The sequence below is a fragment of the Protopterus annectens genome, chromosome 11.part0, assembly GCF_019279795.1.
Source record: "Protopterus annectens isolate FY-2018-M chromosome 11.part0, PAN1.0, whole genome shotgun sequence".
Classification (NCBI taxonomy): Eukaryota; Metazoa; Chordata; order Ceratodontiformes; family Protopteridae; genus Protopterus; species Protopterus annectens.
The window spans coordinates 1,476,294,682-1,476,322,448 of record NC_056745.1 but is presented as its reverse complement, the minus strand read 5'-3'; the positions used below and the strand labels follow the sequence as shown (position 1 = coordinate 1,476,322,448).

At 44.2% G+C, this 27,767-nt stretch overlaps 1 protein-coding gene across 1 annotated transcript in view; it reads left to right on the top strand.

The window, feature by feature from the left end:
* Nucleotides 1-27,767, top strand: part of LOC122815091 (RNA helicase Mov10l1-like) — a 1,410,002-nt gene that overhangs the window by 416,150 nt on the left and 966,085 nt on the right. Inside the window, exon 6 of the mRNA XM_044087332.1 lies at nucleotides 14,326-14,469. Within this exon, the coding sequence (XP_043943267.1) occupies nucleotides 14,326-14,469 (144 nt within the window). The remainder of the gene's footprint in view (nucleotides 1-14,325; nucleotides 14,470-27,767) is intronic.

The window sequence follows — 27,767 nt, the reverse complement described above, 5'->3', positions numbered from 1 at the left end:
GAATCCTTGGCATCTTCTAGACTGTGTAAAGCCTTTATTAAGGGCACTTTTTTATTACGCCCTCCGGTCAAAGATCCTGTTCCTCCGTGGGACGTTACTATGGCTCTCCAAGCTCTGGTCTCCCCGTCTTTTGAGCCTGCCACTACTGCTGATCTAAAATTTCTGTCATGGAAAACTGCCTTTCTGGATGCTATTACCTCTGCCAAAAGGGTTTTGGAATTACAGGCCTTGTCCATAAAATTCCCGTACATTATTTTTCATAAAGATAGGGTCCCTTCGGATCAATCCATCTTTTCTTCCTAAGGTGGCATCACCAGTCAGCATCAATCAGACTATAAATTTGCCTCTGTTCTTTCCCAACTTTACCAACGGGATGGAATACAAGCTACACATGTTGGATGTTTACAGACGGTTACAATTCTATTTACACAGGACAAAAAATTTTCGTAAATCTGATCAACTGTTTGTTTCGTTCTATAGACCCTTTTTGGGCAAACCTATTTCCAGAGTCACTATAGCTAGATGGATTTCTTCATGCATCCTGCAGTTCTGTAAGGACAAAGGCATGTCTCCTCCAGGTCAGGTTAAAGCTCATTCCACTAGGTCCATGGCTACATCTTCAGCTTTCTGGTCTAGGGTGTGTCTGAATGACATTTGGTCTGCAGCTACTTGGTCCTCATCTCATATGTTTATCTTCATTACATATTGGATTTGACATTTTATTTATTTATTTTATTTTACATTTGTTGACTGGGTTAGTCTGGCTGAGCTTTTGGCTCATTTTCAGCAGAGACCCAGGGAGAAAAGCTCCTCAGGAATAGAAAACAATTTGTTACTACTAGGTTACTAAAATTTAATAATCAGCTATAGGATCTTACAAGCAGAGACCTGGAGAGAAAAAAAGCTCCTCAGGCAATTAAATTATACAGAGTATTAACAATTGGCAGACAAGTATGTGAGTTGTTACAAACAAGGTTTTAAACAATTAGCAGAAGAAAATGTGACCAGTTACAATATTATTTAAGCTGCTTAGAGCAAAATTAGTTGATAGGCAGATGCTTATTTTAAAGTGGGTAGGATCTAGTTGTACAGGAGTTTGGAAACAAGAAAGGAAAGTAAGAATGGCTAGTAGGAGATGTAGGGGAGGTAGAGTATAGGAGACAGTCTAGACAGGTAGGTTGTTCTGAGACTGTAAGTATTAAGAGTGGTTGGAGACAGAGGAAGGGAAGAGGTACAAGAGGCAGGGGAATAGTGTTACAGGAAGGGAAGAGGTACGAGAGGCAGGGGAATAGTGTTACAGGAAGGGAAGAGGTACAAGAGGCAGGGGAATAGTGTTACAGGGAGGGAAAGGTACAAGAGGCGGGGAATAGTGTTACAGGGAGGGAAGAGGTACAAGAGGCGGGGAATAGTGTTACAGGAAGGGAAGAGGTACAAGAGGCGGGGAATAGTGTTACAGGAAGGGAAGAGGTACAAGAGGCAGGGGAATAGTGTTACAGGAAGGGAAGAGGTACACGAGGCAGGGGAATAGTGTTACAGGAAGGGAAGAGGTACAAGAGGCAGGGGAATAGTGTTACAGGAAGGGAAGAGGTACAAGAGGCAGGGGAATAGTGTTACAGGAAGGGAAGAGGTACAAGAGGCAGGGAATAGTGTTACAGGAAGGGAAGAGGTACAAGAGGCAGGGGAATAGTGTTAGAGGAAGGGAAGAGGTACAAGAGGCAGGGGAATAGTGTTAGAGGAAGGGAAGAGGTACAAGAGGCAGGGGAATAGTGTTAGAGATGCATTGAGTGAGGTGGTGAAATAGATGAATGGATGGTGGTTTCAGGGTGGTTGGTTACAGTGGCAAGACTACTTTGTTTTTAGATATTTCCTTGTGGCTAATTTGAAACTTTTGCTATGCTGGAGGGATTTTATTTCCAAGGGGAGTTTGTTCCAGGATGTAGCTGGGTTATAGAGAAGGCAGCCTATTTTGGTTTTGGGTTTGTAGATGTCTATTAATCCTTGATTTGAGCTGCATAGCGTCCTAGCAGGGGAATATTTCAATATGATAGTGGAGAGACTGGGGCAGAAGGAGGGTAGGTAGAGGGTAGAGTGGATGATTTGTAGTTGGTATAGCTGGAGCAGCTGAGGGAATTCTAGCCAGTCTAGTTGCTGTAGTGCTAAGCAGTGGTGTGACATGTAGGTTTGGTTAGCTGCAAATCTGGCGATCTTATTATAGGTAGTTTCAAGCTTGGAAATAAGTTTAGAATTTAGGTTTGTGAATGTGGCAGCTGTACAGAAGTGTTGGGAGTAATAAAGCCTGGGAGAGAGTTATTCGAGCAGTGTTAAGTATTTGTTGCTACGGAAAAGGTGTCCCAAGTTTCTGATTTCTTTTTGCAGAGTTAGTAATATGGAGATCAAACTTAAGCTGATCATCTATTGTAACACCTAGCAATTTAGCACTTTAATCAGCTGAGATGATAGTGTTGTTGCAAGATGGTAAATGTACTTTTGAGTGTGGTGATGTTTTTAGGGAGGAAGAGTAGCTTAGTTTTTTTTTTTTTTTTTTGGATTTGGATTGCGTATTAGTTTATCACTAAGCCAAGTCTCAGTAGTGTGGAAGGATGTCTGGGTAGTTGAGTGGAGGTCAGTTGGGTTGTCAGCAATGGTTAAAACAGCTGAGTCATCAGCATATTGCAGAAGAGATGACTGGGGACAAGAGGAGTAGAGCAAGTTGGTGAAAATAATAGAGTAGTGGTCCAAGTATAGACCCTTGGGGGACTCCCATTTGTACAGTGAGAGGGGACGATAGTTCAGAGAGCCATTTAACTGATTGCTGGTGGGTAGAGAGAGATAGCTGGAGAACCAGGAGATAGAAGGGGGAGAGAAATGCAAGTTAGTGAGTTTATCTAGGAGTGGGTGAGAGACGGTGTCAAAGGCTTTAGAAAGGTCAAGGAATAGGCATGAGACAAGTTTTATCACGAGCTAGTTAGTCTATATTGATTAATGATATGAGTACAGTAGTTGTACTATGCTTAGGACGGAAACCATGCTGTGTGGGTGTGAGAAGGTTTTCCTGGTGAAGGTAAGGCATTACCTGCTTGTGAATGCATTTTCTAGGATTTTTGAGATTGGAGAGAGTATGGCAATTGGTCTGAAGTTGGATATGTCTGAGGAGTTGCCCCCTTTGTGAATGGGTAGAGTAAAGAAATTCTTCCATACAGCGAAGACATAGGATTCCGAAATGGATCGGGTGATTAAGATGGATACAGGATAGGCAAGAGGTTCAGAGGCAATCTGCAGGAAGTAAGAGGGTAGCTTGTCAACAGATGGGGAGCAAGGTATAAGTTTAGAGAGTAATGACTTTACATAGTTAGTTGATACTGCTTTTAGAGAGACTGAGTTAGGAGGGTTTGGAACAGGTATAGAGTTTGTGGGGGTGCTGGTGTTGTTTCTGGGGGGGAGAATTTATTATGGAGGTTGCGTTTATAAAATGATTGTTAAATTTGTTGGCTATGTCTTTAGGTGATGCATTGGGACATGGGTTAGGAGAGGAAGGGTTTCCTGGATGAAGAGTCTAATAGCACTCCATAATTTCTTTGGGTCTGAGTAGAGGGAGGATTGGCATAGAAGTTTATTTTGTCATAATGGATGATTTTTTTTTTACTTTATTTCTGAGCTCTTTATATTTCTGAAGAGAAGGGGTCCTAGTTAGTCCACATTTTCCAAATCCTATTCTGGTCTTTCATGAGGGTTCTGGTAGATTTAGTGAGCCAGGGAGCAGTACTAGATTTGATTCTAATTGTGCGAAGAGGAGCAAGGGAGTTAAGAATGTAGTGTTAAAGGGGTGGACAGCTTCATCTAAAGGAAGAGTGGCGAGGTAAGACCAGTTAATTTTGGAGAGTTGGTGAGTAAAGGAGTTAGGAGAGAAATGAGAAAGTGATTGGGTGGTAATAAATTTGTTAGGTTTGGTAAGGTGGGGGAGTATGTCTGGTAACTGTTATAGGTCGGTGGTCACTGAGGGCATTTGGAAGGGTTTGGAAGTTGAGATAGTTTTGAGGGTGGGAGACCAATATCCAGTCTAGAAGAGAGCTAGGTAGGTGAGATTTATTAATGTAGGTTGTGGTTGTGATTAGCTGCTCAAACCCATGTAGGTTTATACAGGAAGTAGTGTTGGGAGCTTGTATTGTAAGCCAATCAATATTTACATCTCACAGTATAATTATTTAATTGTGGATGGTATGTGAGAGGTGAGATGGGATGTTCTCAAGTATGTTAATGTCATCACCAGGGGGAATATAGATTGCTGCGACAGTTATGGTGTTGAAACTGTTAAGTTTGAAGTTGGTCAGTAGGAGTTCAGCTGGTGAGGAGGGTATGTCTAGTGTGGGACTGATTTGGGAGAGACAGTTGGAGTAGAGTATAGAGACTCCTCCTCCTCCTTTTCTTTTTGGTCGATCTAATCTAAGGATATTATAGCCAGGAGGGATGAATTCACTGTCCAGATGGTGTGATTTTTAACCATGTTTCAGTTAGGGTAACTATGTCAGGAGTATAGTTAGCTATCCAAGCATGGAGTTCTTGAACTTTATTTACAAGGCTCCTGATGTTGCTAGAACAGAATAGTAAACATCTAGAAGGCGAGCATCCTTTGGCTCCACTGTACTCTGGAATATCCTTCCATGAGGGCCACCCAGGGGTTTAGTAGCTGGGGACTCTGTCCCACAGGTTGAAGATCAAATGAAGCAAACTACTTCAGATAAAGAAGTTATGTACTCGCCATAATGTTCCATCTGAGTAGCTGTATTTCATTTGTCTTCAACCGTCCCTCCCTTCTTCCCCTGGACCAGGGAGCTCTCTTCTAGACTGGATATTGGTCTCCCACCCTCAGAACTATCTTAACTCCCAAACCCTTCCAAATGCCCTCCGTGACCACCGACCTATAACAGTTACCAGACATACTCCCCACCTTACCAAACCTAACAAATTTATTACCACCCGATCACTTTCTCATTTCTCTCCTAACTCCTTGGTCCTGCATGTTCAGTCTACAGGCTGTAGTATAGGTCACAAATATGTTATGAGGTCTGGTTATAAGTGTAAGTTCAGCAAACTCGATCTATGGATGGAGGGCAGGAGAGGTGCATTATGGGTAAGGGGAGGAGTCTGGAGCTCGGAGCTGATGCTAGTAATCTTTGCCGGCTCGAATCCGATACGGATCCATATTCCCACAGGTTGAAGACAAATGAATTACAACTACTCAAATGGGACGTTATGGTGAGTACATAACTTCTTTTTTCATCTCAACTGCACTTAAGAATATCTTTCCTCTGAGTCCTCCTGGGATTTCAGATGGTGAGGACTCTGCAATTGTTGAGGTATGACTGAAAATTGGCAATATCCAATTGAACGTTATGGTGAATATATATAATTTTTATCTGTGTTGTCCATTTTCCTTCTTTAACTCCCCTCCCACCAACCCCCTTGCTGTTTGAACTAATGACTTCTGGAAGAGCGTGACCACCTAAGGGAACCATTGTTACTTGTGCTGAGCTTCAGATATGGATTCCTGTTCCCAGAATGCTAATACTTGATGTTAAGCTGTCCGTCTCGCCTTCGTTCTTGCTGTTTGGGGTTCGGAGCCAATCCTCTGCTCCGATTCGGCCATCTTCTATAGCTCGAGAGCTGTTTACTGGCTCGAGGCTACCCCTTATCCCAGCATGCCCAGCGTCAGCTACCCAGATCTCGTTTGCTGCTTCAGCTGCGAGGTTGCTTAGTTACTGGCTCAGGCTTAGTATAGTTTTTTCTATTAATATATTTGTTTATTCTTAACATTTTGTCAAGTTTTTGTCAATTTGTTGTCTAGATGTATTCCTTTATCCCTTTATCGCTTTGTGTATTGTAGCTTTGTTGGTCATAGCTCCAAAAGACAATCATAAGGCCTTCTTTAGCTATGTTAGAAACCTAGGAGGAAACTCCCAGATATGCTCAGAATTAGTTCAAAATGATGTGAAGATTACTGAACCTACACACATTGCCAACATACTGGCTGACAGGTTCAGTGCAAACTTCTCCCCCCCCCCCTCCCCCCAAAAGGAGAGATATCTATACCAGAGGATTGTAGCCCCCCAAACATCTCCAATGCCCAGGTGAGAACTGCTCTCTCCAAAGCAAAAAACACAGCATCCATGGGACCGGATGGTGTCCCGGCTGTGTGCTCCACAAACTCAATGAGGAATTAAACCCGCAGTTAGGACAGCTGTTTAATCTTAGCCTCACCTCAGGATACGTACCCAAGGAGTGGCGCACGGCGACTGTGGTCCCACTTCACAAGGGCGGTACCTCCACCGACCCTGGAAATTACCGTCCCATTAGCTTGACCAGCCTTATCTGCAATGCCATGGAGAGGATCATAATGGAACTCATAAATAAAGACATAGGGAACTTGCAGACTTTGGATCCAACCCAGTTTGGCTTTGTCAAAGGCAGATCATGCCTTTTAAACTTGGTTGACTTTTTCGAGACAGTCACCAAGGCCATTGATGAGGGAAAGGCAGTCCATACAGCCTACCTTGACCTGGCAAAGGCCTTCGACACAATACCCCACTCAGGTATCATCGAAAAACTCATCAGCTTGAATGTAAACCCATACATCACAAGATGGGCTGCAAACTGGCTAAGTGACAGAACCCACAGGGTCAGAGTTGCTGGAGCCATGTCAGACTCAAAGCCTGTCACAAGTGGTGTCCCACAGGGCTCAGTCCTGGGTCCACTCTTGTTCGGCATCTACTTTTCTGAAGTACAAGCAAACGCAGGAGGGTTATGGCTGACAAAGTTTGCAGATGACTGCAAACTGGGCCATAGTCGAAAACACATCTGACACAGATATCCTTCAGAAGGGCCTCACAGAAACGGATAACTGGTGCCAGAGCCATGGCCTAAAGTTAAATGCCAAGAAATGCATAGTCATACCCTTCAGGAAAAACAAGGTTACCCCTAGCTACCATATAGGTGGCAATCCACTGAGCACAGAAGAAGTCATCAGGGATCTGGGGACCCAGGTTGACAGTAGCCTTTCGTTTGACACTCATGTTGCTAAAGTAGTTAGGAAAACCTTCTACATTGCCCACTTGATCATGAAGGGATTCACATCTAGATCAAGGGAGGTCATCGTCCCCTGTACTCATCACTCATTAGACCTATGATTGAGTACAATGCCCCATTTGGAATGTATCTGACCCGACACCTGCAGCAGCTGGAAAGGCCCCAAAAGTTCCTCACCAAAAGGATAAAGGGTCTCAAAAATATGTCTTATGCTGCCCGACTGAAAGAACTCCAGCTCTATTCAGTCTCATACCGCTTGCTCAGAGGTGACCTGTGCCTGACATATAAGGCCATGTCAAACCCAGATTTGATGAATATGCTTCATCTCAAAAAATCTAGATCCCTCAGAACCACAAGGGCGGGAGACTTAAACCTTGACACGGTTATTAATAGAACGTGCTGGAGGGACAGATTCATCACCCAGAGACTCCCTATGCTGTGGAACAAAATCCCCGGTACATGTGAGGCAGAGCACCTCGCTGGCCTTGTTCAAGAGGAATCTTGACCAATGGATGGGAGATCGCAGATATACCACAGGGATTACTTCAGTGTCACTGCTTGACAGAGGCACAGCAAAATAATAGGCATAGTTTTATTCAAACTAAAGGGGTGGCGAAAGCCAAATAACTATGGGCTAGGCTTTTATAAATGCCCTTGGGCAGATAGCCTAGTATGAACCTATGAACCTATAACTCGCAGGCCTTCTGTTTCCCTTGAACTCGTTTTAAATTAGAGAGTTCCCAAAAAAGTGTATTTGTTTCTTGTTTTTTGTAGTATATCTTTTTATTATTGTTGTTATGGTGGTTGTTACTAAAATGTCTGAAGATACCAAGGTATCTGGCTTCAAAATGTTTGACTCGTGCTGTCAGAAAATGTCTTTGACAGATGGGCACACTTGTTGTGTATATTGTTTGGGCGCTGTTCACCTGCAGGACTCCTGTTCTATATGTCACGCTTTTAGTCCAAGGGTCTTGCAGGAGCGCAAAAACAAATTAATCCTTCAGGGATTATTGAAGCCTCAGGATTCTCCGGCTAAAAGTACTCAGCCAGTGAAATCCCCTAAGTTTCTCAAGTTGTCGGCTCCGCCTTCGGAACAGACTCCTTTACTTGACCAACCGAGTATGTCCATGCCGGCTGGCACCGACAAGGCAACTCCTCCGTCAGCTCCATCTGCTATTTTGGAGCCTTCTCGGAGCCATAAGAGACTGAGGTCTCCATCCTTGGTGTCTATCCACTCGGCATCTCCGTCACCCTTGTTACAGAGTGAACGTAGCCATCATTCTTCCCACTCCTCTCGATCCTCTAGATTATCGGATCATTATGTGGAGAGAGTAGTAAGTAGGTTGCTTAAGTAACGGGCACTGGCAAAAATTCTGTCCAGCCCACCTCAACAGGTATCTGCTCCAACCGCCTCTATTTCTGTTCCTCCGACTACATTTAGCTCTGAGACCATGGATCCGCAGGTAGTAGACCCGTCGGTGCCAATCATCTCTCCTTTGGTCCCAACTTCAGCTCAGATTACCTCGATTGTACCTTCCATCGAGGGATCTGAGCGCCAAGGCTCTCTCGTTGGCTCCAAGAGGGGGGTGGCATTGGACCCTTGTCTGACCCCATTCTCCCCCTTGGAGCTTCGGTGCAGGTGAGCTCAGCTCCAACATCGGCCTTGGAGCAGTCACCCTCGACGTGGCGAAGAACTCCTGTTTCTTTGGAGCCAGAGCTTTCTCTGCCTAGAGGTCGGGACGCCTTCGAGGTCATGCGAAGTGTGCTGTCCCCCAAATCAGCTCTACTGCCAGCTCCATCGGCTCCTCCCCCCATGGTGTCTGTTCCAACCTCTCCTGATCACTCAGAAGAGCCTCCCCCGAAAGAAGCACATGAGGAAGCACATGGACTCCCCCGAGTCTGTCACTTCAGATACAGACCTGGATGAATCGGAAGGGTCCCCAGGGTCCCCTTCTGAAGATGTTTCCTTTTCGGACATCCTTGAAATACTTAGAGGAGGGACTGGACTTCCCTAGCCCCTACCGAGGACGAGTCTGTATACCTGGACGCATTCAGTTCCCGACCTTCCACCTCCTGGGTATCTCCTCCTTTCGATTCAGTCATGTCTGTAGTGGCTCGAAAGGCTTGGTCAGCTCCAGATTCTGCGGAACCTACTCCGTGGAGACCAAACAAATTTATTACAGCCCCCCAGGACAAACAGTTTCTCTCCAAAGGTGTGCCCGTTGATGCCATGGTGGTGGCAGCAGCCACCAAGAAAGAGTTAGCAGAAGCCTCATCGGGTCATCCTCCAAACAGTCTCGGACGATGGACAGATATGGAAAGCGAATGTTTGCTTCAGCGACCTTTTCAATGAGGTCCCTGAACTCTTTGCCATTTTACACGTCTTCAAAGGGATCTCCTGAAAGAGCTTGGAGATGCCCTTCAAGATCCTACAGCTGAGGGAGTACCAGCCAAAGTAGCTTCTCAGCTTGCGACTCTTAATTCCATTCTCAACTCCTCCATGAGGCTAATTTCCTATGCAGCCAAGGGAGCGAGCAGAGCCACAGGGGCAGGTGTGGCTCTCAGCAGACATGCTTGGATGCAGCTGTGTCAATTTGCAGAACCCTTTCGAGCGTTTTTCACCAATACTCTTTCTCTTTGGGCCTCAGGTGAAAGACACTTTAACCAGTTGTGAGCAGGAAGGCAAGACTCTCTGCCATGGGAGTCTGTTTTTCCACCCCTTCCAGACCTTACCCCAAGGGTCAGAATAGTGGAAAGATGTAGTTCCGAAAATCCCAGGTACCCTTGCCTGATAGACGTGGTGACTTTTCCCCCAGGGGCAGAGGGTGAAACAACAGACTCCCCCTTCGTGGCAGAGGGGGACTGCAAAACCAGGGTGACAGAGAAACCTTCTATGCCAAGTCCTTCCAGCATCCCTGAAGGGTTGCCCGACTGCTCACCTCTGGAGGCAGTCGGGGGAAGACTTTCACTGTACCCAAAAGCCTGCAAAATATAACAAGACAGATGGGTACTATCCATTATATCTGGAGGTTACAAGATTTCCTTCCATCAGTCCCCCATATAATCAAAAAAACCCATCCCAGATGTCCCACCCAATCTAATGGATCAAGCAGTCACAGAAGTTTCAAGACTGCTAGAAAAAAAGAGCCATTCAAGAAGTCCCTGCAGACAAACTGGGATCCGGAACTTACTCAATATTCTTTTTAGTACCAAAAAAGACAGGGGACTGGAAACCAATACTGGATCTCAACAGATTGAACAAATCAGTACAAAAAGAAAAGTTCCATATGGTGACACTGCAGTCCATTTTCCCTTTTCTGGGTCAGGACAATTGGATGTGCTCGATAGATCCTCAGGACGCATACTACCATATCAAGATGGACAGACGTTCCAGGAGATTTCTTTGATTTCAGGTAGGGGCCAGTCATTACCAGTTCAGAGCTCTGCCCTTTGGTCTCACCTCAGCCCCCAGGGTGTTCACCAAATGTATGGCGGTAGTCACGGCTCACCTGAGGCATCAAGGATTCCAGGTGTTTCCCTATCTAGGCGACTGGCTCCTGACTGCTACCACCAGGCATCAACTCTTAGAGGCACGAGATTATAGTATCACATCATGCACCCAAGTAGGCATTACAGTAAATTTTGAAAAATCTGCCTTGTTGCCCTGTCAGTCTATTATATACATAGGAGCAGAATTAAACACAAAAGAAATGTTTGCAAGATTACACAGGAAAGAATTTCCACTATTCATTAACAAGTGTTAATTCTAATGCAGAGCAGAAGGATTTTATGTCCTCCAAGCTCTAGGCTCCATGGCAGCTGCCATTCTTCTTGTCCCATTAGCGCGTTTCCACATGAAAATCCTTCAGTGGCTTCTTTTCACACAGTAATCTTTCCAGGAACTACCCATGTCTCGCACGATCCTCATCACAGAAACGTGCAAAAGGCACCTTTCTTGGTGGATGGTCTCCCCACTAGGAATTCAGGGCAGATCTTTCACACAACCCCCTCCGGTAGCCACAGTGACCATGGATGCCTCCCTGATAGGGGGGGGGGGCATTATCTAGGCAGGATGGTCCAAGGCACTTGACAACCTCATGAGTACCATCTGCATATCAGTGTCCTAGAAATGAGAGCGGTGCTCCTAGTGTTGCAAGCCCTTCAAGACTCTTCCTTCCAGGACCATTGCAAGCCCTTCAAGACTCTCTTCCTTCCAGGACCATTGCAATCCAAACGGACAGCATGTCAGTGGTGTGGTACATCAGCAAATAGGGCGGGACCAGGCCTTACCCCTTGTGTCGAGAAGCACTCCGACTGTGGCAATGGGCGATTTCCTCCCAACGTTTTCTGATAGTAATGCACATCCCTGAGAAATCCAGCATCATAGCGGACAAACTCAGCAGAGCTATCCTCATGCCTCACGAGTGGTCTCTGAATCAGGAAGTTGCGGATCTTATCTTCTACAAATGGGGACAGCCTTGCTGCGATCTATTTGCCACTCCTCTCAACAACAAATGCAGCAGCTACTTCTCCCTACTTCCTCTTCCAGGCCATATACCCAGAGATGCTCTAGTCCACGATTGGCCTCCAGGACTCCTTTACGCTTTTCCCCCAATACCAAGACTCCTTCAGAAAGCAAAATCGTTGGGTTGCAAAATTATCCTCATTGCCCCATATTGGCCTCTACAGATATGGTTCCCGTTCCTGCACCTCCACTTTTCTGGATCAACCGTGGATTCTGGGCCCAGTTCCAGATGATCTGATTCATCAGTCAGGTGGGTTGCACCAATCCCTTCAAACTCTCCAGCTCACAGCTTGGTTGCTCCACTTCCAACCTTAGCCAGGCTTTCCAGTATCTCCCCAGCAGTCCGTGATATTACTGTTTACTCACATAAGTCTACTACGAGGAAAACGTATCCTAGTAAATGGAAACCGTTTTCTTACTGGGCAGAATCTAGAAATATGGATCCTTTCTCAGCCCCAGTCCATGAAATTCTTGGAATTCTAGCACAGCTTTTTCAGTCTGGTGCGGCTTCCGCTACCATTAGAGTACAGCTAGCTGCCATTTCTAATTTTCATATCTGTATGTTTAATTCTAGCATAATGTCTCATAAGCTCTGCAAGGCCTTTATGAAAGGAACATCTCTTCTTAGATCCCTCAGTTAGAGATCCTCCTCCTCCTTGGGATCTCAATTTAGTTTTAGCTTCCTTAATTTTGCCTCCCTTTGAACCGGCAGCATCATGTTCTTTAAAATTTCTTTCTTGGAAGATGCTTTTTCTGGTTGCTATCACTTCAGCTAGACGTGTCTCAGAACTTCAAGCACTATGTGTTCATCCTCCTTACCTGGTGTTTCACAAGGACAGAGTTTCTCTGAGGACCAATCCATCCTTTATTCCTAAAGTCTGCTCAGAGAACAATTTAAATCAATCCATAGATCTCCCAGTTTTCTTTCCTAATCACAGCTACAAGGCAGAATACAAGCTCCACCAATTTGATGTTGTACAGACAATTGCGTTTTTACCTCCATAGAACTAAGTCAGACCAGTTATTTCTTTCTTATGCGTTCAACAAACAAGGCCTTCCAGTTTCTCTAAAGTGACCTTATCCAGATGGTTATCGGATACTATTGCGTTTATTTATCCGTTACAAAATAGAGCCACCAGCTAAACCAAAAGGTTATTCCACTAGAGCATTAGCCACCTCTGTAGCTTTTCAGTCTAGGTTGCCCATAGACTCAATCTGTGCAGCTGCCACTTGGTCAAACCCTCACACTTTTATCTCTCATTACAAGGTAGATATGGTCTCCCGGAGCAGAGCTTCCTTTGGTTCTGCTGTTCTGAAGAGTCTGTTCCAATGAGCCACCTGGGATTTTAGGTGCTAGGGACGCTGTCCTAAACAACAAGAACGAAGGCGAGATGGCCAACTTAACATAAAGAAGTTATGTACCTACCATAATGTTCCATGTTAGTTGTCTTCATTTCGCCTTCCTTCTTGCGTTCCTCCCTCCTTCCCCCTTCCTAGAGGATTGTGAGGAGTTCCCTGTTGTTTTTACTGGCTGAGCATCTTTTATTACTACACATGCCAGGTAATTTATAACTCTTTCCTTGTTTAGGTGTATTGGACAACCAGTTTTTAGGAACTGGTTACTCTGCGTATGTCCAGTGTGCGCTATCACAAACGAGATCTGGGTAGCTGACGCTGGGCATGCTGGGATAAGGGGTAGCCTCGAGCCAGTAAACAGCTCTCGAGCTATAGAAGGTGGCAGAGTCTCTGAACCCCATACAGCAAGAAGGGAAGGCAAGATGAAGACAACTAACGTGGAACGTTATGGTAGGTACAGAACTTCTTTTTTTGATACTATAAGCCTGCAAACAAGATCTGAGGTATGTTTGGGGCTAGAGTAGTATGGGTAAGGGAGGAGCTCTAGAGTTTGCTAGCAGCCACAAGCTGAAAATAACTGGAGAGTCGGATCCAAGGAATGGAAATGGACAACGCAGGTAGAACATTATCGTGAGTACATAATGTTTTGTATATTGGCAGCTTAGAAGAGCATTAATGCCTGTGCATGAAATATTTGTACAGTAGAGAGTCTGTTATCTGAACGTCTATTTATCTGAAATGTCAGTTATCAGAACCAGTCTTCCAAAGTTTTAGTGTAGGAAAAATCATAAAGTCTGAATATGTAAACATTATACGTATTCGCTTGAGCATGTTTTTTGAGCTTGTAGCCAGCTCGTATGTGAAAAATATTTTTTCTTGTCCACTGGAATCACTGAATGTTTGAAAAGTGATTTCTGCATGCAGAAAAAAACAAGATTTTAGAAGTTTTTTTTATCCATTTCAGTTATATGTTTGATTATCCAAACTGTCCTAGGTCCCAATTAGTTTGGATAATCGACTCTCTACTGTATGTATATATCGTAGTTACTTACAGTAACCGCTGGGACAGGTGAGAACCATCTTGGTAAGAGTGTAAAATAATGGGATCTCAAATGACAGACTTGCATAACTCTTTCTTGGCACAAAAAATCAGGCTGCACGTAGCTAGTACAGGTTGTTTTAAACATACTTTTATTGGTCACAGTAATTGATTTCAACCTATCTATGTGGAAACCACTTTGCTGTAGTAGAGAAGGTTTGTTACACCTTACCGCCATGTGATGGAGACTGTTAGTGCCTGTCTCTGCAGAAATAAATACATTATGACAACCTGGGGATGAAAAAGTACATTTGCTTTTTTCCAGATTGAGCTCCACTACTACTTTTGAAAAAGATGAGACAATTGAAAATCTCCTAACAAGAAACAAAGGTGGATTACAGGTATCAAGACTGACTGACTTTGGAACAATCGTGCAAGGAGAAAGTAAAAACATTCTTATATGGATTGAGTAAGTGTTTATATCTTGTTAGTATGTTGGCTTAGGTGACTAGTCTATTCCTATAGAAAGGTTGACTTTGTAAGAATAAAAACAAATAATCTCGCAGAAGTACATTTATTGGTTGCATAAAAGTTCAGTAAACTTAAACGTCTTCCAGGGGGTCTTGGTTGAAACTGGTGCAGTTGTCACTTTAGTTCCGATGCTGTGACAGTATCGCTCACTTTGTAACCTTCAACCCAAACATGTCATCCTCAAACTGCTCTTACTGCTAAAGAGCAAGACTGTTGCTGCCTTCAGAGGCTGAATAACAAGTCTGAGTTTGTGTTGGTATACCGTGGAATGCTTTACCTCAATGTTTGGGTGTGACTGTAGGATAAGAAATGCATACACAGCCTCTGCATTTTTAAGATGGGTTGGGGTAAAGGGCATTTTTCTTGCATTTTATTTTTAATACCTACTGCTATACTTGAGCCATCACCAATGCAAACTGCTTCAAAAAAAAAAAAAAAAAAAAAGACTAAAAACTATCAAACACTAAGACCATCAGCTAAACTGTAGGACTTGCTCCTGCTCTGACCCTACTTTGATGTACCTTTTCTCTGACCCTACTTTGATGTACCTTCCCCCCTCGGCACTATAACTTTACTCTCCTACTAATCTTTTTTTCTCTTGCCTTACATCTGAAAAAAATAGTACTGCCCATATGATTTTTACTGTTTGATTACGTTGAACTACTGTTCTGTCGTGCATTTATTTTCTGTCTTTGACCATGTAATATAGTATAGTATATACGAATACTGCTATACTGAATGCAATTGACCTTTTATGTTTTTACTTTAATTATTGCATTTGTTTATTTTTTGAGCTTTTCTTCTTGGGTCTCCTCTAAAAAAGGGCATCTGCCCAGTCTGACTAACCTGGTCAACAAATGTCAAATACCTTTCAGGAGGTGGCAAGGTGAACTGATTTTTACTGATACTTGCTCATGGTTATTCTTACAGTGATTAACTGCTGGCTTCACTTTGTGTCTGTCTCCTCCCCTTTCTCTCTATCTCTGTCTGTGTGTCTCTGTCTGTGTGTCTCTCTCTCTCTCTCTCTCTCTCTCTCTCTCTCTATTTTGTCTCTCTCTGTCTCTCTTTGTCTCTCTCTCTCTCCCTCTCTTAAATTATCTCTCCCCTGCTTATTTGTAATTTTTGTGTCTTTCACATAATCCAGATGAGCTGTTTTTTGGCTATAGGTAAGTTAATTCAGTCAGTTTTATTTGATGCACAGCTATGCAGAATGATTTATGCTTGCATTTTCTGTGGTATAGCACATCTTCACCTTGTTCCACTGAATCTTGATGGCTACTACAAGTTTGTTTTTGTTTTGAATGCTAGTATTGAGTCGTCGTGTGCTGCAAAACCAGGGAAGTACTGCAAGAGAGTTCCCACGCATAAGTTGAGAGCAGCAGACCTTGAAAGATCAAAACTCAAATTGACCAAGACTAAAATGGAGGAGGGGTGCTCTCTGGCACAGTCCACACCTTGTCCACATTATTCAAAAGTCTGATGATGTCATCCCTCAGGGAAAAGGAAAGGATATGCCCTTTTCACAGAGTTTGAAGTTTACCATTCATTCGTTCCTCGTCTACCTCTTCCATGGAAATCCCATGCTATGCTGTATTCACACAGATGTTTATGTATGGTCTTTCTCCTTGATTTGAGTTAAAATACCATCGTGTAAAGTGATATCCAATTCCTGAACGAGCTGATAAATAAAATAAAAGGGATATATGCATTGACAAGCTGAAACAGGACAGAATGTTCATGCTAGTTGTGGCCATCCTACCTTGCTTTTGATTTCAGAGAGGGATTGGTGTCTTCAGTTTAACTCCCATGCGCAGTGGGATCCAAGGAGCACAGAGCTTATTCATTGTTGAAGTCCCCAGCTGTATGGATCCTGTCTTTGAATAAGTTGAAGGATGGGGACCATGTTTTATAGTAGACCATGTGCTAGCTGGTTGTGAGTGTCATGTTCTCCAGGAAAGGGATTTGTTGTAGCTTACCTCAAAAGCCAGCATTCCATTTCAGAAATACTAAGGGTGAGGCTTCTGCACCCAACCGTCTGTCAACAAACCACCTCTATAATATGTTGCCATTAATGTAAACAAACTTAACACCACTTGTGCTTCAGTTTCGTTTTCATCAGGTCACAAAGCTTGCAGCAGCAGTCTCTTAATTTTGCTACTCACAGTGGGTGGGGGTTGAGTGCTTTAATGCCTTTCATTAGTAACAACATTCTTATACAAGCGTCCGAGAAAGTAACAATTTGCTGAGCTTTATAGAATCCCCATTCTAAATAAACCATTTCTGCCCTTGGAGTAATAGAGGAAGACAGTGAAAACTGTACAACATACATAGGTTCAGAAGTTCATAGGTGTTTACTGGGCTAATGACCGCTAGGGCCTTTTTAAGCCTAGCCATGCATTCCAAAGCTCTAACAAGTTATGGTACCCTTTGACAAGTGTAAGTAAGGGCCTGGGAGATGAAACATGTACAGGCTTTGCATGCATCCATCAGACAGGTGACAAACCAGGGAGGAATTTTCTGTTCTCCATCCAGTTGTCCAAGTTGCACTTGAATTGAGTTAGGAAAGAGCGCTGCTCCACATGATGGGGGAAGCCTGTTCCATAGAGTGGGAATTCTCTCTGTCCGGCAGGTCCTGTTTATATCGCAGGCAAGGTTTAAGTCTTTAGAACAGGTAATTCTGATGCAGTTTGTTTTATGGTAATGCAGGATATCCATCACAGTGGGGTCTGACAATGCCCCGTATGTAAGGCATAGATCTCCCCTCGACAGCCTATAGGAGACCATACAGGGATAGGGCCTTGAGGTGGTCTGCATAGGACATTTTAGTTGCACCTTGTGCTCTTTTAGTGAGGAAACTCTGTGGGCATTCCAATTTTGGATATGCCAGGTTGGTACATATCAAAGTGGGCAATGTACTCTAAGGGTCTGATGAATGCTGACTACAGTAGAACAATTGCTTCCTTGGACGCAGATACCATAACTTTTGTTTAAGTTTCACAGCATAGAATGATTTCCTCACTACTGTAGACGTGTGATGGTCAAAGGCTAGATTACTGTGTGTGTGTATCCCTGAGTCCCCGACTACTGGGACAGCTCTAAGGGGTGTGTTTTTAATATGATAGTTACCAGGGGTGGATGACTTCCTGAGGGAAGATCGTATGCACTTCTTGGTATTTATAGTCCAAGGCTCTGACGCCAGTTTGTCAGTCCTTCCTGGAGAGTATTTGTGTCTGTGTGGGATTCGGTGACTGGTGCTGATTTGCAGTCGTCTGCAAATTTAGTCAGCCAGAGACTACCGACATTGGCCTTAAATGCCAAAAAGGAATGATCTAAGGACCGGTCCCTGAGGGATTCCACTTGTGACTGTCTGCCTTGTACAGTTGGACTCCCTAGTTCTAACTTCCTGGGTCCTATCTGTGAGCCAGTTGGCTATCCACTGGGTAACCTACAGGTTTGTACCTAACCTCTTGAGTTTGTCAGCAATGTCAGAGTGGGGTATTGTCAAATGCCTTAGCCAGGTCAAGGTAGGCAGTGTGAACCACTTTGCCCTCCTCCATTGCTTTGGCGACCTTCTCATAGAAGTCCAAGTTAACTAGGCATGACCTGCCCTTGATGAATCCAAACTGGGTTGGGTCCGGTGTGGTTTATATTATCTATCATTTCCATGATGATTCTTTCCATAGCGTTGCATACAAGACTGAGACTTGTGGGTTTGTCGTTTGCAGGGTCTGTAGATGGCCCACTTTTGTGCAGAAGGATGACTGTTGCTGTTCGTCATGAGGCATGAATCCTGTTTGGAGGCTACAGTTAAATAGCCGTTCCAGAGGCCATGAAAGGTGATGTTTCATGCTGTTTAGAAGGCATCCTGGGATATTGTTTGGGCCCACTGATGCAGTGCTCTTGGCCTTAGCAATAGCATTAAGGATCTCTTCCCTAGTGATAGCAGGGGAGTTGTACCCCTGTATTTGGTATTTCCTGAGGGAAGGTTGAGCGAGAGAATGGTAAAGTTGGAGCTGAATTTGCTGGCCAGTTTGCTGTATCTTCTGGCTCAGTATAGATGCCCCATTTATAATGAGCTCTTTACATAATTGTGTACCACCTTTGAGGTTGCAGACATAGCTGAAGAATGCCTTGTGGTTGTCATTGGCCTGGGAGGCCAAATATTGGTAGAGTTTGTCTTCTGCGAAGGAGGAAGGCTTTTAGTTTGAGTGCTTTTATTCTGCTGGGTGCTGCACCTTCAAATTTTTGCCATGATTGTTTTCCTTCTGTTATACAGCCTGTTGATTTTGTGATTCCACCAGGGGGGCATTTTTTTTTTGTTTTGTAGTTCTTCCTGGTGGGTACAGCTGCCTCTGTGCAGCTATTAATATGCATATACAGGGTTTCTTTATACAGTCCTGCATAAGCAGTGATATTCTTGGGGTTTGTGGGGGCTGGAAATTTTGCCAGGTTATCACATAATAGCAGGATGCTAGCCTTAGAGTAGGTTCTGAATATTCCCGGATTAGCCAGGGGTCCAAGTTTCCTTTTTATGTCAAAGGAGACCCACCAGGAAGACCTTAACAGGAAAACATTACACTAGGGGGTGTGCAGCACACTCCCATATTAGTGAGGACCAGATCATGATGGTTGCACCCCTAGTTGGTGTATTGAAAATATGGCCCAGGAAGTTTGTGCCAGGAGTCTCTATTCCTATACATTTGGTGTTGTATAGGATTCCCAGTTAATAGTGAGTAAAGTTGCCCATTAATATGGTATTAGGTTGAATTAGGAGTGTTTCCAGTAAGTTTAAATACATGGTATGGGTTTCCTGGGTTATACAGGGGGGTCTATAACTTGCAAGGAAATTATATTGGATTTTGCTCATGGTGATTTGAACATGAAGTAGCTCAAGTGCATTGTCCTGTTTGACCAGCAATGAGGTGTATCGATTTTTGATGTAAATAGTCGTCCATTTTTAATGTCTGCCTGTGTACTAGGTGGTCTAAATGTGTGTAGGACATTATAACCTTGCACGGTCTCTGTGCTGTCCATGGCTTCTATACCATGTCTCAGTGACTACACAGATACTGGCATTCTCTAGGGTGAAGAGCGCTTCTATGGAGTGCAGTGTTTTGTTCAGACTCCTAACATTAAGCAGTAATGCCTTTAGGTTTTTCTTGGTTTTAATTTGCTGTGTTGGAAGTACTTTCAGTCTGGCATTGTGTATATAAAAAAAAAAAAAAAAAAAAAAAAAAAAGGCATTATGGGGGAAGGTAGTGATTTTAGCTAATATTCAAAAGCCTAGAGGGGAGAGATGCAGACAATCCCTGACAAAGCAGCGTGGTCTGTTGACCATCTTCCATGCTGACATATGTTGCAGCCCCTTAGAATGACACCAGAAACTAAACAAATTATTAAAGTCTGTCCTGTTTTGTTCATGTTGTGGCATCATCCTTGGAGAAGGTAAAATGCTGCTCAGTGCTAGGCTGTTACCAGCCTGGGAGACGTATTCCGAGAGCGTCATGATATGTTTGTTCATATAGTCTAAGGAGGAACATCTCTTCACTTACACCCACATGGACTATGTAAGACATACTGGTACTTGTGGTCCAGTGACCTGGGTGTGTGCATAATGTGGCAGTTTCTAACCCCTGATAAGCAGCTGACCGTGACTGTCACCTTACTCAGCCTGCTGAGAGGGACATCAGTGTGTCTCATGATGGAGCCGCCAATGACCAGAATGTTGGATTGTGTGGTGACTTGCATTATGGGCTTAGAAGTACAGGCTACATGAGATGTGGCTGTATGTATTAATGTGGGTGTTTTGAAAGAGTGCATTCAGGGCTGCTGATGGCATTTGTTATGTGTACTTTGTGTAGGAAGTCTTTGGGATTTTAGAAGGTTACATTTAAGTGCTTCAGCATATGTAGGCCTATTCATGTCTGCTTGTGTGCTACCTTCAACCTTAGTGACATTAGGAGTACTTTTATGTAAGAGCCTTGCCTTCAGTGACATTGCGTAAATACATCTCTCACATGGTATCAGTTTGTGTACTACCTTCAACCTTAGTGACATTAGGAGTACTTTTATATAAGAGCCTTGCCTCCAGTGACATTGCGTAAATACATCTCTCACATGGTATCAGTTTGTTTGAGAATTAAATTATCAGGAAACATGAGGCAATTTCTTCACTGCCTCAGGATGCCCATGTGCACCAAGCTGGTAATGAAGAGAAAGGTGAAGTTCATAGCCATGGCAACAGACCCCTTTTATATTGATAATAATTGGAGTGAGAACATAAAGCAATGTCCGGAGTATCCGGTTTGCAGTTCTGGGGACCGTGCTGGTCACTGTGAACTAGTTGTCCTGTGTGCAACTACTTATTGGTGAAATTTCAGTTGTGCTTTTACAGGAAAAAAATCAGTTAATGTGTCTGTATCAATACAGGGAACTGCAGAACACTTGAGGAGAAACTAATAAGTAGACCCTGAAAATTTTCAAGATTAAGTATTTAGGCAGGTATTCTGAAGTTTGAAACAAATCAAGCAGTGCTTACTGAAAATAAAGAATTTAGTTCGTCGAGAATGATGAAAAGAGGTGAGGGTAATGCTACTCAATGCCAGAAGTCTAAACCTCAGAATGCACGCACTCGGCATTCCTCAGTACGGAGAAAATCGATATATGTGCAGTAACAGAAACCTGGTTTAAGGCTCCAAAAAGCACCCCAGCACTACTAGGCTACAACTTGCACCATACATTTCGGCCACAAAACCCAGACCAAAATACAAAAGGCGGGGGCGTATCCATATTCATCAAGGATACCCACGCCTCCAGTTAGTGCCACAGCACAATGCCTCAGAGATCATCCACGTGCAACTAACAATGGGTAAAACTGCAATCCAAATTGTAGCTTGCTACAGATCACCCACCATGTCCTAGGACTCTCATTATGCATTTCTGGAAACACTGGGAATCATAAAGGTCGTAACAAACACTCTGATATTGGGTGATTTCAATTACCCAAATATTAACTGGAAGAACTACTCCAGTACTAACTCCCTTGCCCAACATTTCCTAGAATTTCTAAACTCTAACGCCCTGGATCAACTGGTCAACATCCCCAACCGAGGTGACAACATATTGGACCCTGGTCATCACCAACATGGGCGACTGATGTTCCACACAGGTCGTCAACCCCTCGCTGGTAAGATCTGACCATAAACTAATCACTCTGGATATCTACATTCTGCACCCACCCCCGGTCAAAGAAACCACCATGAAAAACTTTTCAAAAGCAAACTTTACGTTACTTAAGACCGAGGTGAAAAGTTTCAAAGCCCCATGATAAAGGGATAACGCTGTCCAAGCTGCAAAATCCTTTACAAATGCACTCTATGGGCACCTACATGAATGCATGGATCATGCTATCCCAAGCAAAACAAAGATTCACTCCTCTAAGAAAAGGAAACCAGTCTGGTGGACCCCTGCCATAAACGAGCTATACAATAGAAGGAGGAAACTAGTACAGAAAAGTAAAATCAGAAGAAGGAAAGACATCCCTGATCAGCATCAGCAGGAAACTACGATCCCTCATAGAATCATCCAAAGCTAGCTTCGAAAGAAATATTGCCAAGGACTCCAAAGATCGCCACAAGGCATTCTTTAGCTATGTCAAGAATCTAAGTGGCAATTCTCAGATCTGCTCCGAGTTGGTTCAGAATGGCACATAATACACTGAACCGACCGATAACGCCAACATCCTAGCAGACAGCTTCAGTGCAAACTTCACCCCCCTCTCACCTCCAAAAGGGCCCATAACCATACCAGAAGAATGTAGTGCCCCTGAAATCAGACACCAAGGTAAATACAGCCCTCTCCAAAGCCAGAAACACAGCATCAGTGGGACTGGACAGTGTCTCGAGCTGCGTCCTACACGAGCTCAAAGATTAACCCTCACCTAAACACACTGTTCAAACTCTGCCTCTCCACAGGCTACGTGCCCATAGAGTGGCACACAGCAACGGTTATTCCGCTCCACAAAGGTGGAGCCACAACAGACCCCAGGAACTATAGCCCTTATCAGCCTGACTAGCTTGGTCTGCAAGGCTATGGAGTGTATCATCATGGATCTCATTAACAGAGACATTGGGAACCTCCAAGCACTGGACTCTACCCAGTCCGGCTTTAACGACAGATCATGCCTCCTAAACCTGGTGGACATTTTTGAGACTGTTACCAAGGCTATAGACGAGGGAAAGGTGGTCCACACAGCCTACCTAGATCTCGCAAAGGCCTTGGACAACATTCCCCATTCAGGTATAATAGATGAGCTCATCAGCCTGAACATAAACCCCTACGTCACGAGATGGGTTGCCAACTGGCTCACGGACAAGAACGCACATGGTAAGAGTTGCAGCAACTAGGTCTGACTCTAAACCAGTAAGAAGTGGTATTCCCCAGGGCTCAGTCCTAGGACCCCTCCTGTTCAGCATATACTTCTTAGAGGTACAGGCTAGCACAGGAGGACTATGGCTGACTGACCAGGTTCGCAGATGACTGCAAACTAGGGGCTATAATTGACTCCCCGGCTGACAGACCTCCTCCAGAAGGGTCTCACTGAGACAGATACCTGGTGTCAAAACCATGGCCTCAAGCTAAATGTCAAAAAGTGCATAGTCATCCCCTTTGGAAAAAACATAGTACCCACAAACTACCACATAGATGGTAGCCCCCTAAATAGGGAAGACGTAATAAGCGATCTGGGGACCCAAGTAGATAGCAACCTCTCCTTTGACAATCACATTGCCAAAGTGGTTAGAAAATCCTTCTGTGTGACCTACCTAATCACAAGGGTTTGTATCTAGATCAAAAGAGGTCATTGTGCCTCTCTACGCATCACTTATCAGACCCATCATAGAGTACAACGCCCCATTTGGGATGTACCTTACAAGACACCTGCAACAGCTGGAAAAACCACAGAAGTACCTCACCAAGAGGATCACTGGCCAAAAACAGATGTCTTATGCAGCTCGACTGAAGAAACTCACGCTGTACTTGGTCGCATACCGCCTACTCATGTCCAACCCAGAATTGATGGGCATGCTCCACCTAAAGAAAACCATATCTCCTCGAGCCACATGCTCCAGGGATCTAAACCTCACCACAACAATAAATAGGACGTGCTGGAGGGATAGATTCCTGTCCCAGAGACTTCCCATGCTTTGGAACAAGATTCCAGTCTACATTAGGCAGAGCTCCTCGCTAACCCTCTTCAAGAGAAACCTTGAGTGGATGGAAAACAAAGTAAACCCCAGGGATCACTTCAATGGAACTGCTGGACAGAGGCACAGGGAACTAATCTAAGGGGGTGGCGTCAACCAACACATTCCGGCTAGGCTTATAAATGCCTTCGGGCAGATAGCCTAGTACCTACCTATGAACCTATAACGTGAATGGCTACTGCTGGTGCTGATCTCGCCAATGCTTCACTCTGCTGGGATCTAGTGCTCTCTTGCTTCTTCTCTCACCAGAAGCAAACCATTAGCGCCAATTCTAAGATGAGCAGGTCACTGCCTTGTTCGGCGAGCCACAGTCTTGCCTCAGATGATGGAAGGGTCTGTAGGCTTTGTAGTAGCCTTGTCCTGGCAGATGTCTTAAATACCAACCAGAACAGTCAGGAGCATCAAGCATAGACACTCATTGCCCAACCAGAAACGGTCAAGAATCGATACAATTTGTTCCTTCTCTCCTCAGGAGAAGAATGTAAGCACAAATTCCAATCAGTCACCTGTGGTGCAGTTTTGAGGCTTACCCCGGTGATCAGCAGTCTTGGGAAATGTCCATGTGCTGCTCCTCTCACCAGGAGAAAACTACTAATCTCAAGATGGCTACTGAGAGGCAGAATGTGGGTTCTCCAGTAATTGTAGTCTTGCAATAGATTGTTGCAGATTTTAAAGGGAAGGTGAAAAAATATGGGTTAATATCCTAAACACTGCAGTATGCACTAAGCAGTTGGATATGAAAGAGGGGATAACTTAAGCTTTGGTTGTCTAAGTGGAGAGCAACTAAAAAGAGCAAGATAGATTAAAAGTGGTGGGCACTTTGTATTCTGGTTCTGTATTGGCCAGTGGAATACAGTGGGATGGGCATGACTGTTATTGTCTGACCATTTAAAACTCATAATGCAAACCTTTAAAAAAATCTTAGCACGACATCAGAAACGGGAGCATTTTTTCAGAGTGGTTCTTCATGTAGTGCAGACTCTATGGCGGTAGTAATAATGTTTCTATGCATTTAGTTAGTTATTACTATAAATACTGTTATGTACAGTGATAACGTAACCAATACAATTTGTATGGTCCTATCTGTTATTAATGTGCATACTGCTTGTACAGGCCTAGTTGCGGTGGTTATTAATGTATATACTCTTGATGTGGTGCAAAGTTATGAAGAAAATTAGAAATGGAGGTAGAAAGTTAAATATAAGGATGAACTCTTAACACTGTGACAAGTCGTAGCTATTGGCCTGTACAGGTTCACTCATGACACCTGTTTATAGTGAGCCTGTAGATCAGCACAAGTCGTAGCTATTGGCCTGTACAGGTTCACTCATGACACCTGTTTATAGTGAGCCTGCAGATCAGCACAAGTCGTAGCTATTGGCTTGTACAGGTTCACTCATGACACCTGTTTATAGTGAGCCTGTAGATCAGCACAAGTCGTAGCTATTGGCCTGTACAGGTTCACTCATGACACCTGTTTATAGTGAGCCTGCAGATCAGCACAAGTCGTAGCTATTGGCCTGTACAGGTTCACTCATGACACCTGTTTATAGTGAGCCTGTAGATCAGCACAAGTCGTAGCTATTGGCCTGTACAGGTTCACTCATGACACCTGTTTATAGTGAGCCTGTAGATCAGCACAAATCGTAGCTATTGGCTTGTACAGGTTCACTCATGACACCTGTTTATAGTGAGCCTGTAGATCAGCACAAGTCGTAGCTATTGGCTTGCACAGGTTCACTCATGACACCTGTTTATAGTGAGCCTGTAGATCAGCACAAGTCGTAGCTATTGGCTTGTACAGGTTCGCTCATGACACCCGTTTATAGTGAGCCTGTAGATCAGCACGAGTCACATGCCTACCTGTGGATTTAACTGACTGCTTAAAAAGGAGTCCTTCAGTAATCTGCTAATCCTGTGGGGAGGATAATGCAGCCCTGTGATGCAGAACGATAGTCTTTGCTGTGCCTCAGTTATGTTCGACTGGCTGCATGGGTGGTAATTGACTGGCTGGGAGAGGATGACTGCATGTGGCTCATCTTTTACCCTGGATCCCTCTGGTGTAGTACCTACAGCCAGTATAAACTGGGGGTTTGCCACATTCTCTGTGGCTGTTGGAGTCTTCTCTGTGGGAAAGGGATAGCCACTCTTGTCTGTCCTGGAAGAGTGGCCAGGAAAGGCTTCTCTGTTTAAATAGAATGCTGTGCCTGTCCCTGGGGAAGCAGCTGCTGCCATTAGTAATGCCGTTGGCCCCATTTTTTTCTGTAACAAAAGAAACAAAAAACTAAGCATGTGTCTACTCCTCAAATTTTCTTAGACTGGTAGTTTATTGGGTCTGGGTCAGGGCTTAATTCAGGACATTGGTCCTTCTTTTAAAGTAGTCTCTGCTAAAAGAAAGATCTCTTTAACTGAAGAGATTCAAGATTTCTGAAGATGATAGGACAGCTACAGGGTTTTCTCCTCAGATTTCTGACTTGGAGGAGGGTACAGTTTGACTCTCTCTTTGTTGGGGTTGCACTTTGAGACTACTGCTAAAATGTGCCAATGTTTTCAGTGGCAAAACGCAAATCTAGGTTTCTCAGTCCCCCAGAAAATACTGAGTTGTTATAGAAGGACTTTCAGAACCTGCAGCCATTCCTCCCATTCTGTCTGCTTTATAGGATGGTGTGTTACTGCCTGAAGATTTCCTGATGGTCAACCAATTGCTCCTAAAAAGGCAGGGTGTATAATGTTCCTCAGTCTCATGTTTTTATGCACTATTCCCAAACCTGTCCCAGCATCTGTAACTTTAGATGTTCTGTAGTCCTATCTCGCTTTCATTCTTACTCATGGGTTCGGAGCCAATCCTCTGCTCTAACCTGGCCTTTTTGCAAGCTCAAAGCCTTCTAGTTGACTTGTGGCTAGGTAGGTATCCCATGGTGGACCCAGCACAATCCCCAGATCTCGTTTGCCACATCGACTAGTTCGGATGTGCTTCTTCTTAGCCGTGGCTAAGTCTAACACATTTTGCTAATTCTTTGACGAAAAATGCTGTTTTTCATTCTCTGTGTGTGCGATTCTTTCCTTTCTAGGTCCGTTTCAGTTAGAAGACCCAGATTCTCTCTCTCTCTCTTTCTCTAACAGCACTAGGCTCGTTTAAGTTGGAGGACCTAGTCCTCGTGGTTGTGTCTTGTTGTTACCTTAAGGGCTAGGCCCGTTTAAGTTAGAGGACCTAGTCCTCCCACTTTCCCATTTCTTCTCTGTGTCTGATTGCAGTCTTCTGTGAGATGTCTAAGGAGGTCAAGGATCATAAGCCATCTGGCTTTAAAAAGTGTGTCAAATGCTTACTGAAGATGTCCATAACAGATGGCCACAGTAACTGCGTGTACTGTCTTGGGGCCATCCACCTACAGGAAACATGCCTATTTTGTCATTCATTCAGTGCCAGGGTATTTCAAGAGGAAAAATAAACTCATGCTAAAAGGTCTCCTTAAGCCCTCTTTTGAGGAAGATCTGGCTAGCTCTTCCTCCTCTGCTAAATCTTATGTATCTAAAAAGGAGAAATCAAAATCTTCTAAGAGGCCCTCCGCGGCGCAGACTGGTGCATCGGAACCATCTCTCACAATTTCCAAATCTTGACAAACCTGCTGCCTCCACGGCTCCACTAAACTACTACTACTACTACTACTACGGCACCAGGTACTTTAGAGCCAATCACTGATAGACATTGGAGCTGGTCTACAGATCCTTTACCAGTCTCCCCTACACTACGGTCCCCATATTCCCGAGATCCCACTCTGTCCTCCAGGTCTTCCAGGAGTTTATCGGAAGAAGATGTGGAGAGAGTAGTGCTGAGGTTCCTGAAGTCCTCTGCCTTACCTAAAATATTGTTGGCTCCGACCCAGTCGGTACTGGGGCCACTTGTGTTCGTTACCCCTTCGGTGATTCCTCCTCCAAGCCGTGCTGGTCTTTCGGAGCTGGAGTGTTTGGTACC